This window comes from Carettochelys insculpta, chromosome 3 (assembly GCF_033958435.1).
Source record: "Carettochelys insculpta isolate YL-2023 chromosome 3, ASM3395843v1, whole genome shotgun sequence".
In the NCBI taxonomy this organism is placed as follows: domain Eukaryota; kingdom Metazoa; phylum Chordata; order Testudines; family Carettochelyidae; genus Carettochelys; species Carettochelys insculpta.
The window spans coordinates 65,572,794-65,589,913 of record NC_134139.1 but is presented as its reverse complement, the minus strand read 5'-3'; the positions used below and the strand labels follow the sequence as shown (position 1 = coordinate 65,589,913).

The 17,120-nt window shown below is 49.6% G+C and overlaps 1 protein-coding gene across 1 annotated transcript in view; it reads right to left on the bottom strand.

The window, feature by feature from the left end:
- Positions 1 to 17,120, bottom strand: part of LOC142010150 (kinesin-like protein KIF28) — a 72,748-nt gene that overhangs the window by 36,257 nt on the left and 19,371 nt on the right. The window contains exons 6-10 of the mRNA XM_074988412.1: positions 15,304 to 15,458; positions 13,791 to 13,902; positions 3,888 to 3,955; positions 2,738 to 2,880; positions 1,463 to 1,583 (exon numbers count right to left, since the gene is read on the bottom strand). Of these exons, the coding sequence (XP_074844513.1) occupies positions 1,463 to 1,583; positions 2,738 to 2,880; positions 3,888 to 3,955; positions 13,791 to 13,902; positions 15,304 to 15,458 (599 nt within the window). The remainder of the gene's footprint in view (positions 1 to 1,462; positions 1,584 to 2,737; positions 2,881 to 3,887; positions 3,956 to 13,790; positions 13,903 to 15,303; positions 15,459 to 17,120) is intronic.

Here is a 17,120-nt window from a genome sequence, read left to right as displayed (position 1 = left end):
ATTGACCGCCGTTTTTGCCAGTGGCAGAGCACAGTGTTTGTGCCAGCAAGGCCACAGCTTTAGACTTCTGAGCCACGTTGGGCTCGGGCTTGCCTGCTAGTTTTGGTCTTACAGCCTGGTCTTGCAACCCTCAGGGCGCAGCAGGAGACGGAACTCCGGCAAGCTCTTGTTCACCACCCCATGGGAGGTGGAGCTGGCTTGCTATTATGGGATCGCCCGGGCTTGGCTGAGGGGGATTCCCTGTCAGCATCTGCATTCACTCTTATAGGTTATTCTAAGGATGCAGAGCCCGCAGCTGGAGTAGCGGCAGCTGCTTTATCTGACATCGCCCTGTGAATAATACAAAATGGGATGCAGAGAAAACACAGAAGCAGTAAAGCCCTGAGGTGAAATAACTGCTGTGCTGCATAAACACTGAGGCAAAAACTCACTCAAGAATGCCCCTTGTACTTTGTGACCCCCCCCCACCAGCCCTTCAGGGAAATAAAAAGGCTCTAATCTGGTAAAATAGGCAGGCAAGAGCTGTAAAGTATATGGCTCAGGAGCTGCTCTGAGCCTGAGGAAGAGGGGACCAGTGTGAAGCAGTTTCCTCAGGTGCAAGGAAAGAAAAAAATGAAACGTGCTCCCGACATGTAGGGGAAAGGCCCCTGCAGGAATTTCCACGAAGCCAGGGGTGATCAAAGGGTGGGGGCCAGGGCATGCAGCACAATCAGCTGCTGGGTCTCAGGCTCATCCCTCCCCTTAAAAATGTTGAAATACATTCCTGTTTTATGTCTGCGTAGTCACATTTATACACACCAGTTAACAACATTTTTACATTCTACAGACTTACTCAATTACACAGACCAAAAGGGAGTTTTTCCTCCATGTGACTGACCAAAAAACTTCCGCCAGTTTGGATTACATTAGACAAGTTGGGGGGTCCTGCTAATTGCCAGGATGAAAAGTAGGGCCCAATGTAAAAAGTTTGCTCAGCCCTGCCCTAAGCACAAGTGAAAGCGGAGGAGCTCTGCTTGTTTGCGGCTTTGCTGTTAGAAGGCAGAAAAAAGTTTTTTCTTCCTCTTTGTCAGGGTAATAAGGAAGCTGTTCTAGCCTTCAAACAGACTGAAAGGTAGGCGGGAAAGGCTAAGGTGAGCCCTGAGGGGAGGGAATGCAGAGCGCACTGTGGTTCCGACCTGTGCAGGAGGCAGTAAAAAAGGAACTGAGGGGAACTGGGACTCGTGCATGTGCTGTGCTCTCGCTCTCCCTAAGGCTCTCTGCACATGTGCAGACAGCCCCACTAAGCACTGCTCAAAATCTTCCAGCTAGGAGCGCAGGGGTGCCAAAATACCTGAGGTGGAGCACCCACTGGGGCAGCCTCGGAGAAGTAGTATTGGATCTTTTAAAACAAGCCATGGCAGCCAAAGGAAGACTGGGAAGGAACTACAGCATAGCTCATATTGCCCTTTAAAGAAAGCTTACCTGAGTAACTGTAGCATATTGCTGTTCCCATTCCTTCCGAGCTTCGTCCAGACGATATTCCCACATTAACTGAATTGTTTGGATCCACATTTCATTTTCAGCCAGCAAACATCGCAGCTCTTCTGGGAGCGGGGATGGAGAGGAAATATACAGCTATAGCCCCTCTGTGAATTTCATCTTCATTCATTAATATTCAACTTCCAAACGAAATGCCTGCTTTTAAAATGTCTGATAAACCATTATAAAGTGATTAAATCATAATAGAGCGTTCCTGTATTTACAGATTCAACGGCAGGAGCTCCAATAGCTCCCTCTGTTAATGCAGACACGTTCAGATGCAAAGAGAGCAAGCAGTCCTCTGCTAAAGGAAAAGACAACAATCCAGTTTCAGAAGTGTCCTTGGAATAGTCTTTCTACTCTTCTTGAATGGGTCAGATAACCTCTCCGTGACTGATTGTCCCAATCTGTAAAATAGACATAGTACCTGCCTGTTTCACAAGCATGTTGTGAAGTTTAGTGTTGCCAGTCCTCCTGTGTGTACTGTCAAGTCTCTTGTTATTTGGGGGATGAGTGAGAATGTGGTATTTTTTTTAAAAGCCCCAACTACTGGAATCATGTGATTGCATGAAAATCTCAGCTTTCCTTTTTGAAAACTTCTTTTAGCCCCTGTGGTTTTGATGAAAAGTCTGAAAACATGAACTGGGAATACTCTAAAGGTGCAGAAACTGGAAAGCAAATAAAAAACTATACACTTTACCATTTAAATTAAAAGCGTCATGGTTTTTAAATCACTCTTACGATTTTATGCCATGTGAATCATGGTTTTTTAATGTCTAAGGTTTGCAATTATAGGTTTAGTATGTTGTAAGGTGCTTTCAGAGGATCTGAGGAGACAAGTGTTAAGTATTATTAATAATATTACAAGACCAACTATAAAACTACACATGAATGATTGCTTCACATTGTACCTGAGTGTGTCTCCAACTCTCTCTTCTGTCCAGTTCAGAAGAGACAACTTTTCCTGGACCTATACCTTCTTTCAACTCTGCCAGTCCCCCTGTGTTGCTACTGCCTTGGGCCAGTAGGAAAGGCTCAGGATGAGATTTTGAGAAACTCTGAATCATAAGCCCTTCCCTTGTTAAGAAAGGCATCTTAGCCGAACATAGATACATTGATTTTAGCTATGCAATTGGCATAGCTAAAATTGCATCTCTGTGGTTGACTTCTATGTCTAATGTAGATACAGCCTTAGTAGGATTAACTTGATAATACATACTTGTTTCATCTGCTACTGTTTTCCCAGCGTTTCCAAGCCCAGTCAGTTTGGGTAACAGCTTGTTATTTTCTGCTTTCAGCTCCATTATATGCTTCTCCATTGGACTTGCATTTACCACAGCTTTGTTCTTGATCTTTTTTGTTCTTTCACATGTGCAAATATTTAAAAACAAAAAAGGCCAGTCAGTTATTACATCACACTGAAGTCAGTCTCAGCACAGAGCCTTGGCTGGCAGGGAATGGCTTTTCCACACAAAAATGCTTTTTACCCAACCCCTTCCCACTGCTGAAATATTAAGTGGAGTTTTGGAACTTTGCACATAAAAAGACCACTGCTTTCTTAGGTGCTGCAGGCATAGGATGCCTTCCCCAGCATTGGAAACGGGAGTCTCAGACCAGTTGTTCTTTATCCCCTACCAGTGCAGTAACCATCCCTTTCTTCTCCAGTTGGCTTTTAGTAGTCTTGCAGACGTGCACCCATATAAGCCAGGGAAGAGTGCATGAAGTCTGAAGCCATTCAGGAGACATGAACAGAGTAGCAAGAAGTTGGGTTTGCAGGAACATGCTCTCACCATGCCCTGCAAGCAGTTGCACATGTGCCCCTTTGCTGGCTCCTAACTCAATTCTCAGCCCAGGAAACATGAGGAGGCGGCAATAGGTGCAAGCAGCAGCGCAGACTTAAAATGGGGACTTCCTGGGACAGAGCCCGGAGCAGACATACGCTGAAAGCCTAGACACTGAGGAAAGACAGAGAGTGAGTGAGGTTGTCTAGAAAGAGGAAAGGAACCACTTCAGAGAGTCAGAATGGGGGTTGGAAGATAACTAGGAGGGTGAGGAAGGTAGAGAAGTAAGCTGGAATGCAGCAAGGGACACAGGCCCAAGATTCCCAGGGCAGCCTATAATCACCGCCCTCCACGCAATTCAGTGATGAGAAACCTCACCCTTATTCTCCAAGGGTGAACTCTTAATTTACCACTTCAACCCACAGCTTTTGTTTATTCAAGGTTCACATATCTTTCTTTACTTTGCAGCAGGTGTGCCATTTATTACTGGCATCTTCTGTTACTTTGCTTGAGTGTTTAGCAGAATCGCAGACGCACATCAAAAATGCAAACAATTTTTACAGGACATGGAAAACTACAAAGCTTTACCTCTCGGCGTATCGTAAGGTTGACAAGGTCTCTTCATAGAAGATATCCGCCGGACTTACAGCTGCAATCTGTGAATATATACAAAAAGCGTTAATATAGTTGGAGTTCTGTTTATTGTTTTTATAACCACCAAACGATATTACAGGTCAGAGAAGGTCTACAAAAGACAAAGCTGTTTAGGGTCAGTAAGACAGCAAATTGCTTTTTGGGATACAGACATGATGATGACCATGAGGAGGAGGAGTCACCACCACCACCACTTTTGGAGGTAGTGCCTTGAAAATAACAGCTACTCACTGTTGTAACGGTGTTTTTCGAGATGTGTTGCTCATCTCCATTCAAGTTAGGTGTGTGCGGTTGGAAAGATTTTTCCCTAGCAGTTACCAGTTGGGTTGGCAAGGAGCTCCCTAGAGTGGTGCTGCTGAGGGATCCTATATCTGACTCTGCTGGCCCAACTCCCCTCCAGTTCCTTCTTGTTGGCCATTTCCGACAGTGGGCCAGGAGGGTGGGTTTCGAATATATACAAGCAACGGATCTCAAAGAACAACAGCTACAGTGGGGAGTAACTGGTTTTTCTCCTTTGAGGGCTGGCTCGTATCTATTTGAGTTAGGTCAGGGGTCGGCACCCTGTGCCTCTTTCAGGAGTCCCTTGCAGCTCTGACAAGAGCCCCCTACGGAAGGCTTATGGCCACAGAGCTGCCACAGGCCGGCTCCCCCACTCCTCTGGCAGGTTGCCAATCCCGGGATGTGAGAGAAGTTTGGCGGGGGCGGGAGGGGGAGTTTACACATGTCCAAGCCGCACGTGGCTCTTTGAGCAGTAAAATGCTAGGAGCCATGGGAGCACTGTGTGCCACTGTAAACACATGTCCTGACCCAGCACTTTGAGGGAGAAGCAGATGGCAGTGGTGATGGCGGCGGCTCCAGTTAGTCATGGCATTGGATTACAGTGGTGGGGAGGGGAGTGGGGGATTGTGTTAAAGTGTGTGGGGGGTGGGGGAGCTGGGGGTGCCCAGCTCTGAAGGAGGAGAGGGGGAGTGGGTTTAAGTTAAGGGTATTTATATATATATTTTTTTAAAAGGGCTACTTTATTAAAAAAAGATTGAGAAACACCAGTGTGGAGGGTTGATGTAATCATTGCTCCTTCCTGCTTAAGAGCCTATGCCCTGGTGCAACATTTTCCTTGTCCTCATTTGCTCTTCAGCCCAGGGGTGAAAGCAACTTAGAATTTCTAACTGGTACAAATCATTGTGTGTGTGCTGTTCTTAAAACAGGGGTTACAGAAAGTACGGTTTGATGTTACGTATTAAGGACTGTCTCGTATTCACGTGACTTGTGGCTCCTGAAGTAATGATTTGTAACCAAATTTGAAAAAAAATGGCTCTTCTCCCCTGATTTAGGTGATCGACAAGCCAAAACCCAGGAGGAGGAGTCACAGTTGACATGTGGCTGTCTCAAAGGACAACAGCCCTGAAGGCTGTGTCCCATCTAGATTGCTACCCAAAGCATAGCGAGACTTGTGTGTGTGCAGAGGACCACAGAGCACATCACAGCAGATTTCCTGGAGAGGCACATGGGCCAGGAGGGCAGTTGAAGAGGCCTGAGCTCCTGCAGAATGGGCCATAAGGGGTGGCAGGGAAACCTTACCCTGGTCATAGCACGCCTGCATAAAGAACACAATCCAAGAGGTGATAACACCGCAATGAAACCAGAAGTCCCTTCATGCACTCAGCAATGGCCATGAAACGCTCTAAGGTCTTGCAGAAGGCTTTGGTCTGTTTGACGTAGAAAGCAAGCACTCACCTCACATCAAGAGAGTACAGCTGCTGCTCCCACTGGGAGCTGTGAGATTTAGGGTAGAACACGGGAAGGAAAATGTCCTGGCTAGTACAGAAGCTGGAAACCACTTTCGGCAGGAACACTGGGTGCGGGTGGGGTTGGATCTCGTCCTTATGGAACACCGTGTATAGGAGCTCCAGCATGGGGGCTCAGAGCTCAGACACCCATCTGGCAGAGGGGTGGTGGCCACCAGGAAGGCCACTTTCTGAGAGACATAATGGAGGGAACAAGTGGCAAAAGGTTCAAAGGGAGGGTCTATGAGCACCAGGTAAGATTCCAGGTTGGAACTGGCTGACGATCTGACGGGCGAAGGCAGTCCATACTCTTGAAAAAGAGAAGTTACTCACCTGTAGTAACGATGGTTCTTCGGGATGTGTCCCCGCGGGTGCTCCACAATAGATGTTGGGCTCGCCTGGTGCCGCAGATCGGAATTGTTCTAGCAGTTTCTATTGGATCGCGCATGCGCCGATGTGCGCCGCTCCTTTGTGCGCCCCCGGCCATGTGCACGATCCAGTCCCTGCCAGTTCCTTGACCAACCGCCTCGGATACTCCTGAAAAACATCAGGCAGAGATTCCGAAGCGGGGAGGATGGGCGGGTGGTGGAGCACCCACAGGGACACATCTCAAAGAGCCATCGTCACTACAGGTGAGTAACTTCTCTCTCTTCTTCGAGTGGTCCCCATGGGTGCTCCACAATAGGTGACTACCCAGCAGTAACCCAAGTAAGGAGATGGGTAATCGATTCATGTGCAGCTTGCCCCCGAGAGGGCTGCTGTCAACAGATGGGTGTCCTCCTCGAATACCCGATGTAGGGCTTAATGCTTGGCGAAGGTGTCGTAGGATGACCAAGTCGCCGCTCTACATATGTCTTTTAACGCAATGCCCTTGAAGAAGGCTGTTGACGCCACCACTGCCCTGGTGGAGTGAGCCCTAGGCGGGGCCAGCAAAGGGGTCTTTCGAAGCTTGTAGCACATTTTTATACAGGACACAATGTGCTTGGAAATTCTCTGGGAAGAGAGGCCTTCCCCTTTTGACCTGGGAGCGAGAGACACTAGAAGCCTGTCCGTTTTCCGGAAGGACTTAGTTCTGTCTATGTAGAAGGCCAACGCCCTTCTCACGTCTAGGAGATGTAGGCGCGCCTCCTTGCTGGAGCTGTGAAGCTTCGGGTAAAACGAGGGTAAAACTATTGGTTCGTTAAGATGGAACTCCGAAGAAACTTTTGGAACAAAGGCTGGGTGTAACCGTAAGGTTACCGCCCCCTTTGAGAATACTGTGCAGGGTGGCGTTGCCATCACTGCCGCGAGCTCGCTCACCCTGCGGGCTGACGTACTCGCAAGGAGGAAGGTTGTTTTCATCATAAGGAGTTGGAGGGGTACTGTGGCTAATGGTTCGAAGGGTGGTCCCGATAGAGTGCTGAGCACCAAGTCCAAACTCCACGACAGTGGAAGCGGTTTTCAAGGAGGCTACAGGTTTACCAGCCCCTTCAAGAACCTTGTGACGATAGGGTGGGCGAATACAGTGGGCCCTTCCTCTGTATGCCGAAAAGCTGATATAGCAGTGAGGTGGACCTTTAGCGAGGATAGAGAAAGCCCGTCTAGTCTGAGGTCCAGTAGGTATTCTAGTATTACTGTTACAGGAACGTCAAGGGGAGCTAACTGCTTGGCGGAACACCAGGCTGTAAATCGAGTCCATTTCTGTTCATAAGTCCTCCTGGTGGAGGTCCTTCGGCTACACTCCAGGACTTGTTGTACTCCCTCTGTACACGTGCTCTCTAAGGCACTGAGCCATGGATTAACCATGCTTGTAGATGCAGACCCTGAGGGTGCACTATGGACCCCTGAGCCTGCGTGAGTAAGTCCGGCGCCACCAGTAGGGGAAGTGGTGGGTGATCCGACATGCGCAGAAGCAAGGGAAACCATTGTTGCCAGTCCCAAGTTGGGACTATGAGTATCATGCGAGCTCTCTCCCTTCTGGCTTTCTGCAGAACCTTGTGGATAAGCGTTGTGGGGGGAAAACGCATAAAGTAGAGAGCCCTTCCATGAAATCATGAATGCGTCCCCCAGGGACCCCCGCCCTATTCCTGCTCTGGAGCAGTACTGGGGACACTTCTTGTTGTACTGGGTGGCAAACAAATCGACTTGGGGAAACCCCCATGTACGAAATATGCGCCGTAGCAGGTTGGAGCGGATCTGCCATTCGTGCGTGAGTGTGAAGCGCCTGCTCAGCTGATCTGCCTTCACGTTGTGAGTGCCTGGCAAGTACGAGGCTTTCAACGTTATGTTGTTGGCGATGCACTAGTTCCACAATCGGACTGCTTCCGCACATAGCGCATGGGATTGTGCCCCTCCTTGTCGATTGATGTAGAACATAGTGGAGGTATTGTCAGTATTGATCCCGACTACTTTACCATGCAGGTAATCTCGAAAATGTCTGCATGCGTTGAACACTGCTCTGAGCTCCTGTATGTTTATGTGCAGTGTCTGTTCCGCAGGGGACCATAGCCCTTACGTCACCTTGCTGCTAATGTGTGCTCCCCATCCTATGTGGGAGGCGTCGGTAACAAGAAAAATAGAAATTTGTGGTTGGTGAAAAGGCACCCCCACTAGCAGATTCTTGGGATTTTCCCACCACGCTAGGGATCTGCACACCTCGGTTGTGGGCGACACTACCTTGTGGACAGTATGGGATGCCGGTTTGTAAACACTCGCCAGCCAATGCTGCAGGCTTCGCATGTGTAACCTGGCATTCTGTTCCACAAACGTCGCTGCCGCCATGTGGCCCAACAGCTGTAGGCACGTTAGGACCGGCACCATGGGGCTGTACGTCATGACTTGCACCAGTGAGCTGATGGCGCGGAAGTGGGCGTCGGGCAGGTATACTCTTGCTGTGATAGAGTTTATGCGTGCTCCTATGAACTCTATATCTTGTGTGGGTTCGGTCTTTGACTTTGCGAGGTTGATAACTAGGCCCAGCGAAGTAAACGTGTCTGCGGTGACGCGTATCATGCGTAAGACCTCTGCCTTTGAGGCCCCTTTCAGCAGGCAGTCGTCCAGATATGGGAAAATAAACACCCCCTGTCTGTGCAGGTAGGCTGATACCACTGCCAGGGTTTTGGTAAAAAAACTCTGGGAGCCGAGGATAGGCCGAACGAAAGAACCCTGTACTGGAAATGTTCCCTGCCAACCGTGAAGCGGAGGAAGCGTCTGTGTGCTGGGTGGATTGTTATATGAAAGTAAGCATCTTGTAAGTCGAGGGCTGCAAACCAGTCTCCATCGTCCAGTGCTGTAAGTATGGAGGCAACTGTGATCATCCGAAAGCGTTGCTTGCGCAAGTAACAGTTGAGGCCCCGTAGATCCAAGATCGGCCTCCAGCCTCCTGTTTTCTTCTCTGTTAGGAAGTAGCATGAATAAAAACCTCTCTCCTGGAATTGCTCCGGCACTCATTCCACCGCCCCTATGAACATAAGGTGATCCACCTCCTGCTTGAGCCTCGCCTCGTGGGCAGCATCTCTGAGATGAGGCCTGATGGGAGGCTTTGTCGGTGGAAGTGACTGGAAGGGGATTGTGTAACCCGTGGCTATAATCTCTAGCACCCATCTGTCCGTGGTGATCTTTTGCCATTGGGAGTGGAACGGTTTGAGGCGATGATGGAACATGAGATGAGAGTGGCACTGAACGATGGTGTTGATAGTGCAGCCCCCGACATACCCGTCAAACTTGCTGTCTTTGGGCCTGCCCCGAGGGTGTACGGCTTTGTTGAGAACATCACCTGGGAGTTCTGTACTGCTGCTGCTGCTGATGGTGCCCTTGGTCGTAGCCTCGCTGATATTGAGCACGCTGTGGTTGGTAAGCGTAGCGTCTTTGCTGAGGATAAAATTTCTTCTTCTTGTATGGGGGAGTATAAATGCCCAAGGTTCTAAGTGTGGCCCTCGAGTCCTTGCTGGAGTGGAGGACCAAGTCAGTTGAGTCCGCAAACAGCTTTTGTTTATCAAAGGGAAGATCCACGATCTTTGCCTGCAGGTCCCTAGGGATACCAGACGTCTGGAGCCACGATTCCCTATGCACGACCACTGCTGTAGCTGTTGAACGTGCCGCTGTGTCCGCCACGTCCAGGTAATTTGCCACTCTCAATAATAGGGTAGAGGAGGAATATACCTTCCTGCCAAACAGCTCTAGCTTCTTTAGCATCTTTATCCGATCCCCCCGATTTGTACTGAGACGCCTTCAACCTTTGCTGGGACGATTCGACCACCAAAAAATTTGGTTGTGGGTGACTAAAGAGGAACTCCATGCCCTTGGCTGGGACGAAGTACTTCTTATCCGCTCTCTTGTTCGTAGGCGGAATAGAGGCCGGCGTCTGCCATATGTTAGTGGCTGACTCCATAATGACTTCGTCCAGCGGGATAGCGATTTTGGATGAAGCCGGGGGTCTCAAATTTTTCAGGAGTTTATGATGCTTCTCCTGCACCTCTGCTATTTGAATGTCCTGCGTGAATGCTACTCTTTTGAACAGTTCCTGGAATTGTTTAAGGTCATCTGGAGGGGAAACATCCCCGGGGGCCATGGCCTCATCTGGGGAGGATGAGGAGGAACCACTGGGGTAAACCTCCCTCAAATCCTCTGGTTCCCGCGGTCGATGATATACTTGCTCCCTGGAGGATTGTGAAGGAAGGTCCCGGGATTCTGGACCTAACTCCCCCTGAGACAACTGTGTTTCTGTCCCAGAGCAAAAGTGTACACGGGGGTATTGAGAAGCAGGGGAGGACCTGCCCCTGGATCTAGACCTGCGGTGTCTGTGTTCAGCATGATGAGGACGACCATAGCAGCATGGGCAAGGGCCCAGTGATGGAGACCTGGACCACGATCGGAGAGTGTACTCATGATGTCTGGGAGAGCGGGACCTCCGCGACGACATAGATAGTGGTGAAGCTGGTTTGTGATAGTACTCAAGGGGATCCGTGCCCAGAAATGGTGAAGGTGGCCCAAGCCACGGCGAAATTGGTTGGAGGAACGGAGAGGGAGGTCCTAGATAAGCCGGTGGAGTCACAGCCCGCCCGTGTGGCGTGTGTATCTCAGGGGGAGGGCTAGGTGATAAGGGCAGCACAGCCCTGTCTGGAGATGGACTGCGGTGCCGAGCTTTTGCTTTTGTCTTGCCCCTCCCCTGTGGGGTGGGCGCTGCCCCTTCCCGTGCCAGGGATCTCGGCCCCATTGTCGGCGCCACGCTCAGCACAGTCAGCTGTGGTGCCGCGCGGTTAGCTTCCTCCAGCACCGACCTGCGCCGTCGGTGCCACGGGGGCCGGTGCCGCCTGTGTCGGCACCGCCGATTCCGGCGCTTGCCTCACTGGCGCTCGCAGCGCCTTGCGTGCCGTCTGTTGTGTAATCGGAGGCTCAGCCTCTGCCATGTGCGCTGCTGCGCTGTCGCTTTCATGAGCTCACGGCTGGGGACTCTGCGTTCCGCTCGTCCTGCCCGCTGGGCCCGCTGGCAAGGATCGAGCCGGGGAGAGTTTCCTCCTCTTCTGCACCGAGGGGGTCAAAGAGGCTGCCTTCCTCTTATGCAACCCAGAGGGCCCTTCTGCGTGAGGCTTCTCCGGCGGTTCCGGCTGGAGAGCCTTGTCAAACAAGAGCATTTTGAGCCTCATCTCTGTCTTTCCTGGCCCTGGCTGTAAGCTTAGCACAGTAAGAACACTTCTGGGTAACGTGTGATTCCCCCAGGCAGCGAATGCATTCACTATGCCCATCGGAGGCCGGCATAGCTTCGCGGCATGACTCACACTTCTTAAACCCCGAGGAGGCCATCGCGGTGAGTCTTTATACTGTTAATAGGGTACTTAGCCCATAATCAGTGCCTTTTTACCCCAAACAACCACCACCGGCCTGCGGGGCAGCGGATGGCTTAACTAGCCTTCTTGTCCGCCCCTCTCTCCTTTGTTCCACTTCTTTCTGCTAGCTGATATTCTCTCTCTTTTTTTTTTTAAGTGACAAAACAAACAAACTACACGTAAAAACAACTCTCTTATCTGACTCTGGCTTTAGCCCGAGCGGATTCCATCTACAGCCGATGGCGGTTGAGAGGGAACTGGCGGGGACCGGATCGCGCACATGGCCGGGGGCACGCAAGGGAGCGGCGCGCGTCGGCGCATGTGCGATCCAATAGAAACTGCTAGAAGAATTCTGATCTGCGGCACTGGGCGAGCCCGACACCTATTGTGGAGCACCCATGGGGACCACTCGAAGAAGAAAGCACCCCACCATAGGGTGTGTGACAGCAGATTGCCTGCCCTCCCCAGGATGGAAAACCAAGCTGTCTGCCACGTGAACCTTAAGGGAGGAAGAAGCAAGGCCTTGGTGCTTCAGAGAAACAATGTAGTCTAACAGCAGCAGTACAGAGGTAGACCCACATGAGGTTGCATTGGCTGCATTAACAGAAGAAGTGTGTCTGCTTGGCCAGGTATGATCAGAATGAAGAGAAGAAAGAGCATCTTTGTGGGCAGGCTTGCAAATGTAGCGAGGGGGGCTTTAAATTAGGTTTGTTGGGGGACAGTGATATAAACCCAGAGATAAGTGGGGAACTGGGGTACCAGGAAGAAACACCAGGAGAAAGGAACAACAAAGTACGACCCTTGATTAAAAACGAGATGGTAGGCCAATCAGCAAATTATCTATGCTGTTTGTACACACAGGCAAGAAGCCTGGGAAACAAACAGGAAGAATTAGAAGCCCTGCCACAGCCAGTGAAGTATGAGGTGATTGGAACAACAGACTTGGTGGGATGACTCACATAACTGCAGTGTGGTCAAGGGAATAAACCATTCAGGAAGGACAGGCAGGGGAGAAAATGGGGAAGTTGCCCTGTATGTAAGAGAGCAGTATAATTGCTCAGAGCTCTAGAGGGAGAAAAGTCTGGGGAGAGTCATTGGGTTAAGCTTAGAGGTGGAAGCAACAGACTACCACATCAGGTGGATGGAGGTAGATGAAGTTTTCTTCAGACAACTAAGAGAAGCTTCCAGGTCACTGGCCCTGGTTCTCATGGGGGGGCTTTAATCACCCTGACATCAGCAGCTTTTGGAGAATGCTGAGCATAACTTCCTGGTAGAAGTGCTGAAGAAACCAATCAGGGGACATGTGCAGCTTGACCTGTTGCTCACAAACAGGGAAGTAGTAGTAAGAGGCAACCTGGGCTGCGGTGATCATGAGATGGTGGGTTTCAGGATCCTGAGAAAAGGAAGGAAGATAAGCAGTAGAATACAAACCCTGGATTTTAGAAAAGCAGTCTTTTACTTCCTCAGGAGAACTGATGTGCAGGATCTCCTGGGAAGCTAATATGAAGGGGAAAGGAGGCCAGGAGAACTGGGAGCATTTCAAAGGAGCCTTATTGAAAGAACAGGAACAAACCCTCCCGATGTGCAGTAAGAAAAGAAATATAGTAGGGAACCAGCTTGATTCCTTGGTAAGCTTAAACTTGAAGGCTGCATCTAGATTCAGTCCAGCTGCCAGCAGCATGATGCAAATGAGGGCTCATGAAATAGCAAATGACTGTCACAGAAGAAAACAAGCAGTTTTGAGCCTCTTGGCTCCGTCCCTCCTAGCCTTCATTGTAAGGGTGGAGTAGTGGGTGCAGAACTGCATCTGGTGACTCTCGCTCTCTCTCACAATCACACTCGCTCACTTGGGGGGGAGGGGCTCAGGTAGGCAGCCCACAGTAAAAAAAGATGTGGGGGGGCTATAAGGTTTGCTCAAAAATCAATAGGGGGGCATGATGCCAGAAAGTGGAGCTTAGGACACATCCCTCACTGTAGCATCTCCCACTGGGGAGCTTAGATGAGGCGCCGTTCTAGCTTTTGTAAAACCAACATGGAACCACTTATCTCTCCTCACTCATCCTATGGGCAACCAAGGTGCCTAACCCAGGCTTTTGTCAATGTCCGGGATTGTTCAAGTGCCCAGAAATTAAGCATGATGATGCTGACCATTATCACACCTAAGTTCTCGGGGAACCTAGCCCATTGGGCTTCCTTTTTTTAACAATTAAATAATACAACCCAATTACTAAGCAAGTCAGTAAACTTACCATGATAGTCCTGCTGTTCCCCCCGAGAGCTGACTGCAGGAGTTTTGTTAGAACAGAGTCTCTGTATGGGATGTGCAACACTTTCTTCCCCATAGCCACCTCAGCCAGAGCACTAAAGGGAAAAACGATTGAGTGAGAAAAGGGTAAAAATATACTTAACTCTAAATCTAGCTGAAGACCAAGGAAGGAGGCATAAGACATACGGCTACATCCACACTACGAGATAAAGTCAAATTTAAGGCAGTTAGTGCAACTGTACCAAGTGACTGTCTTCATTGTAAATACCATTAGCTTGATATAGGGAACACTAATATCGATATCATAATATAGTTAGAACCGGATGGGTGTGGCGTCAAGTTCAAATTTAACAGTTTGAACGAAGACTAGTGTGGAAGCACCATGTCTTTTAATCAAATTCATTAGCCCCCAGAGGCTGACCGGTGCTGCTGCACCCAGCTCCCTGCCACTCATGGGAGCCAGGAAACTGACCAGTGCAGAAGGCCTGGTCAGTTTCCCAGCTCCCGCAAGTGGTACAGAGCTGGGAAACTGAGGCTGGCTCTCTGCCACTCATGGAGGCTGGGAAACTGACCAGTGCAGCACCTAGCTCCTGGCTCCCATGAGCCAGGCACAGCAGCACTGGCCAGTTTCCTGACTCCCGCAAGCTGCAGGGACCCAGGAACCAGTCAGCAGGGCAAGTTGTGACAGCAGAGGTGGTGCAGCAGGGCCCAGATGGAGGGTGCAGAATGCAGGGCTGAGGGAACTGTGGTATAGCCTCCCACAGTGCACTGCTGCAATAGTCGAAGTTTGGTCACTCTAGTGTGACAGCACTAACAACTTTATTTGCACTCTGTGGGAAGTGAGGGTACTCAAATTCGAATTTATAAAACCCAGAGTTATAATATCAAATTTAGCTGGTAGCGTAGACATACCCTACCTGTGCCCGTGTAGATACTTCACTCTATTAGTTTGGAGAACTAACATTTACCTTTAATATTACCTAGTACATAAACATAACTGTCAAGATTTCAAAAAAACAACAACAAAAAAAAAAAACACTAATAACGTTGGAAGCTCCAAATTGAGTTAGAAATTTAAAAAGAAGTGCTAAGCAACCATCTTCAGAAAATTAGAGCACTTTGCATGTCTCAAGCTAAAAGTGGAGACACACAAAGCTACTAGTTGCTTTTAAAATTCTAATTAAACAGCAACAAAGTGAGGCAGCACCCTGTGATTTCTGCTCCCAGATCTGACTCAGAAGCTGAGAACAATATAAATTTTGTGCCTCAGTCTTCACTGTCATAAGGGAGATAAAATTTATATACCGCTCAGGGATGTTGAGAGGCTTAATTTATTAATGTTTATAAAGTGTGTTCAGATTCCTTCATGGTATGAACTGTAAAAGTGCAAAGATGTAAACTTAGTAGGTAGAAGATCTGAACTGCATAACGTTTGACTTGCTTTTGAACAAAGAAACTTTGCTTATGTGCCAGTCGCAGAAAGAGCTTTGTTGTACCTGATGACATTTCCCAAGGTGGTTAAACTCAGATTTACACGTGTCCCTTCCCTCAGTCTGTCTCCTTCAGAGCCTGAAGACTTTTGCCTTTCACTTCCTGCCAAGTCCACCAGATTTATAATGGACTGCTTGGTGATATCTTCATCTAGAAAAATCTGGAAGACATTGCATCAGTGAAAAGAAAACCATGGAAGAAGCCATAACCTTAAGATTACAGCATAAATAACCATTTTCTTTGAGTGCTTGCTCACATCTATTTGAGTTAGGTGATTCCCAAGCTAAATCCAGGAGGAGGGGTCAGAGTCAATGTGTGGCTGACTCAAGGACAGCAGCCTTGAAGGCTGCATCTCATCTGCATTGCTGCACAATGGCATCGTGAGACGTGAAGGTATGCACAGAGACCATGTGGTGCACAACAGATTTCCCGGAGGACCACATGTGCCAGGAAGGCAGTTGAAGAGGTCTGAGCTTGCGTACCTAGTACTGTGACCGGTGGTGGGGAAAATATTTGCCAGGCCATAGCAGGCCTGTACACAGGACGTGATCTAAGAGGAGATGTGCTGTGACAACACCGGGAGTACCTTCATATGCTCTGTAACCACCACAAAGAGCTGCATGGTCTTACAGAAGGGCTTGGTCCGTCAATACAGAAAGCGAGTGCCTGTCTGACAGAGGGAGTGCAGTTGTTGGAACTATGAGGTTTAGGATGGATAACAGGCTGGGACTGTATGCTAACGCCAGCCATGCCTGAAGAAGGTAAAGACAGCCCTGGAGAAAGGAACCAGGCTGCCATGTATCTCAGCAGCTGAAGGCATGTGCTAACTGTGGTGATGGGAAACTCAGAGGGAGTGCAGGAACTGCATGAGAGCCTGGAAGTGCTAACTGGGGAGGAATACCCTAGGGCTTGAGTGGCACTGAGAACCGCCCCAAAGAACTCTACCGACAAGCCAGCCTGTCCAAAGTTCGTCTGGTAAAAGACACCTGAGTCTGCACTTGAGAAATCGGTCCCAGAGGAGCCAGTCATCCAGATAGGAATAGACCTGGACACCCTGGTGGCGGAAGAAGGCAGCCACCACTTCCATCCATTTGGTAAAACATCCTGGGGGCTGAGGAGACCCCGAAAGGGAGGGCCATAAATTGAAGGTGCCAGCGGCCCACTGTGAACCTGAGGTACTGCCAGTAGGAGGGACAGATGAAAATGTGGAAAGAAGCATCCATTATGTCGAGGGCAGCATACCAGTCCCCCGAAATCAGAGAGGGGATGATGGTGCCCAGAGACACCACGCAAAACTTGTGGGACCCCACGAACTTGCTGAGCTCCTGGAGGCCCAGGATCTGCCTTTGGGACCAGAAAGTATCAGTAGAACCACCCCTGGAGCGTGTATAGAAGGAGCACCTCCTCCACCACTCCTAGGTCCAGAAGTGATTGTATGTCCTTGAGAAGCTGCTCTAGAGAAGGGTCCATGAAGAGAGAGGGGTAGGGGGCTGGTGGGGAGAAGTGCAACGGAAAGGGATGGTGTGTCCCAAACAAATAGTCCTGAGGACCAAACAGTCTGACATGATGGCTGACCATGCCAAGAGGAAAGGACAGTGTTTAGAAATAGCAGGGTAGGATCCAGTGGTGCAGGTACTCTGGTCTTAAGTGCAGCTTCAAAAGGGGTGAGAGAAGGAGAAGGAATTGGATTGTCCGTGACTGGCCCCAGACTGCTGGCAGGGAAGCTGGTGGTGGGAGTAGTGTGTCTTGTGCTTGTAGAAGTCCAAGCGCCCAGGAGGTTGAAAGAGCCTGGACTGTTGCTGATGTTGAATCTGTGGCTTGT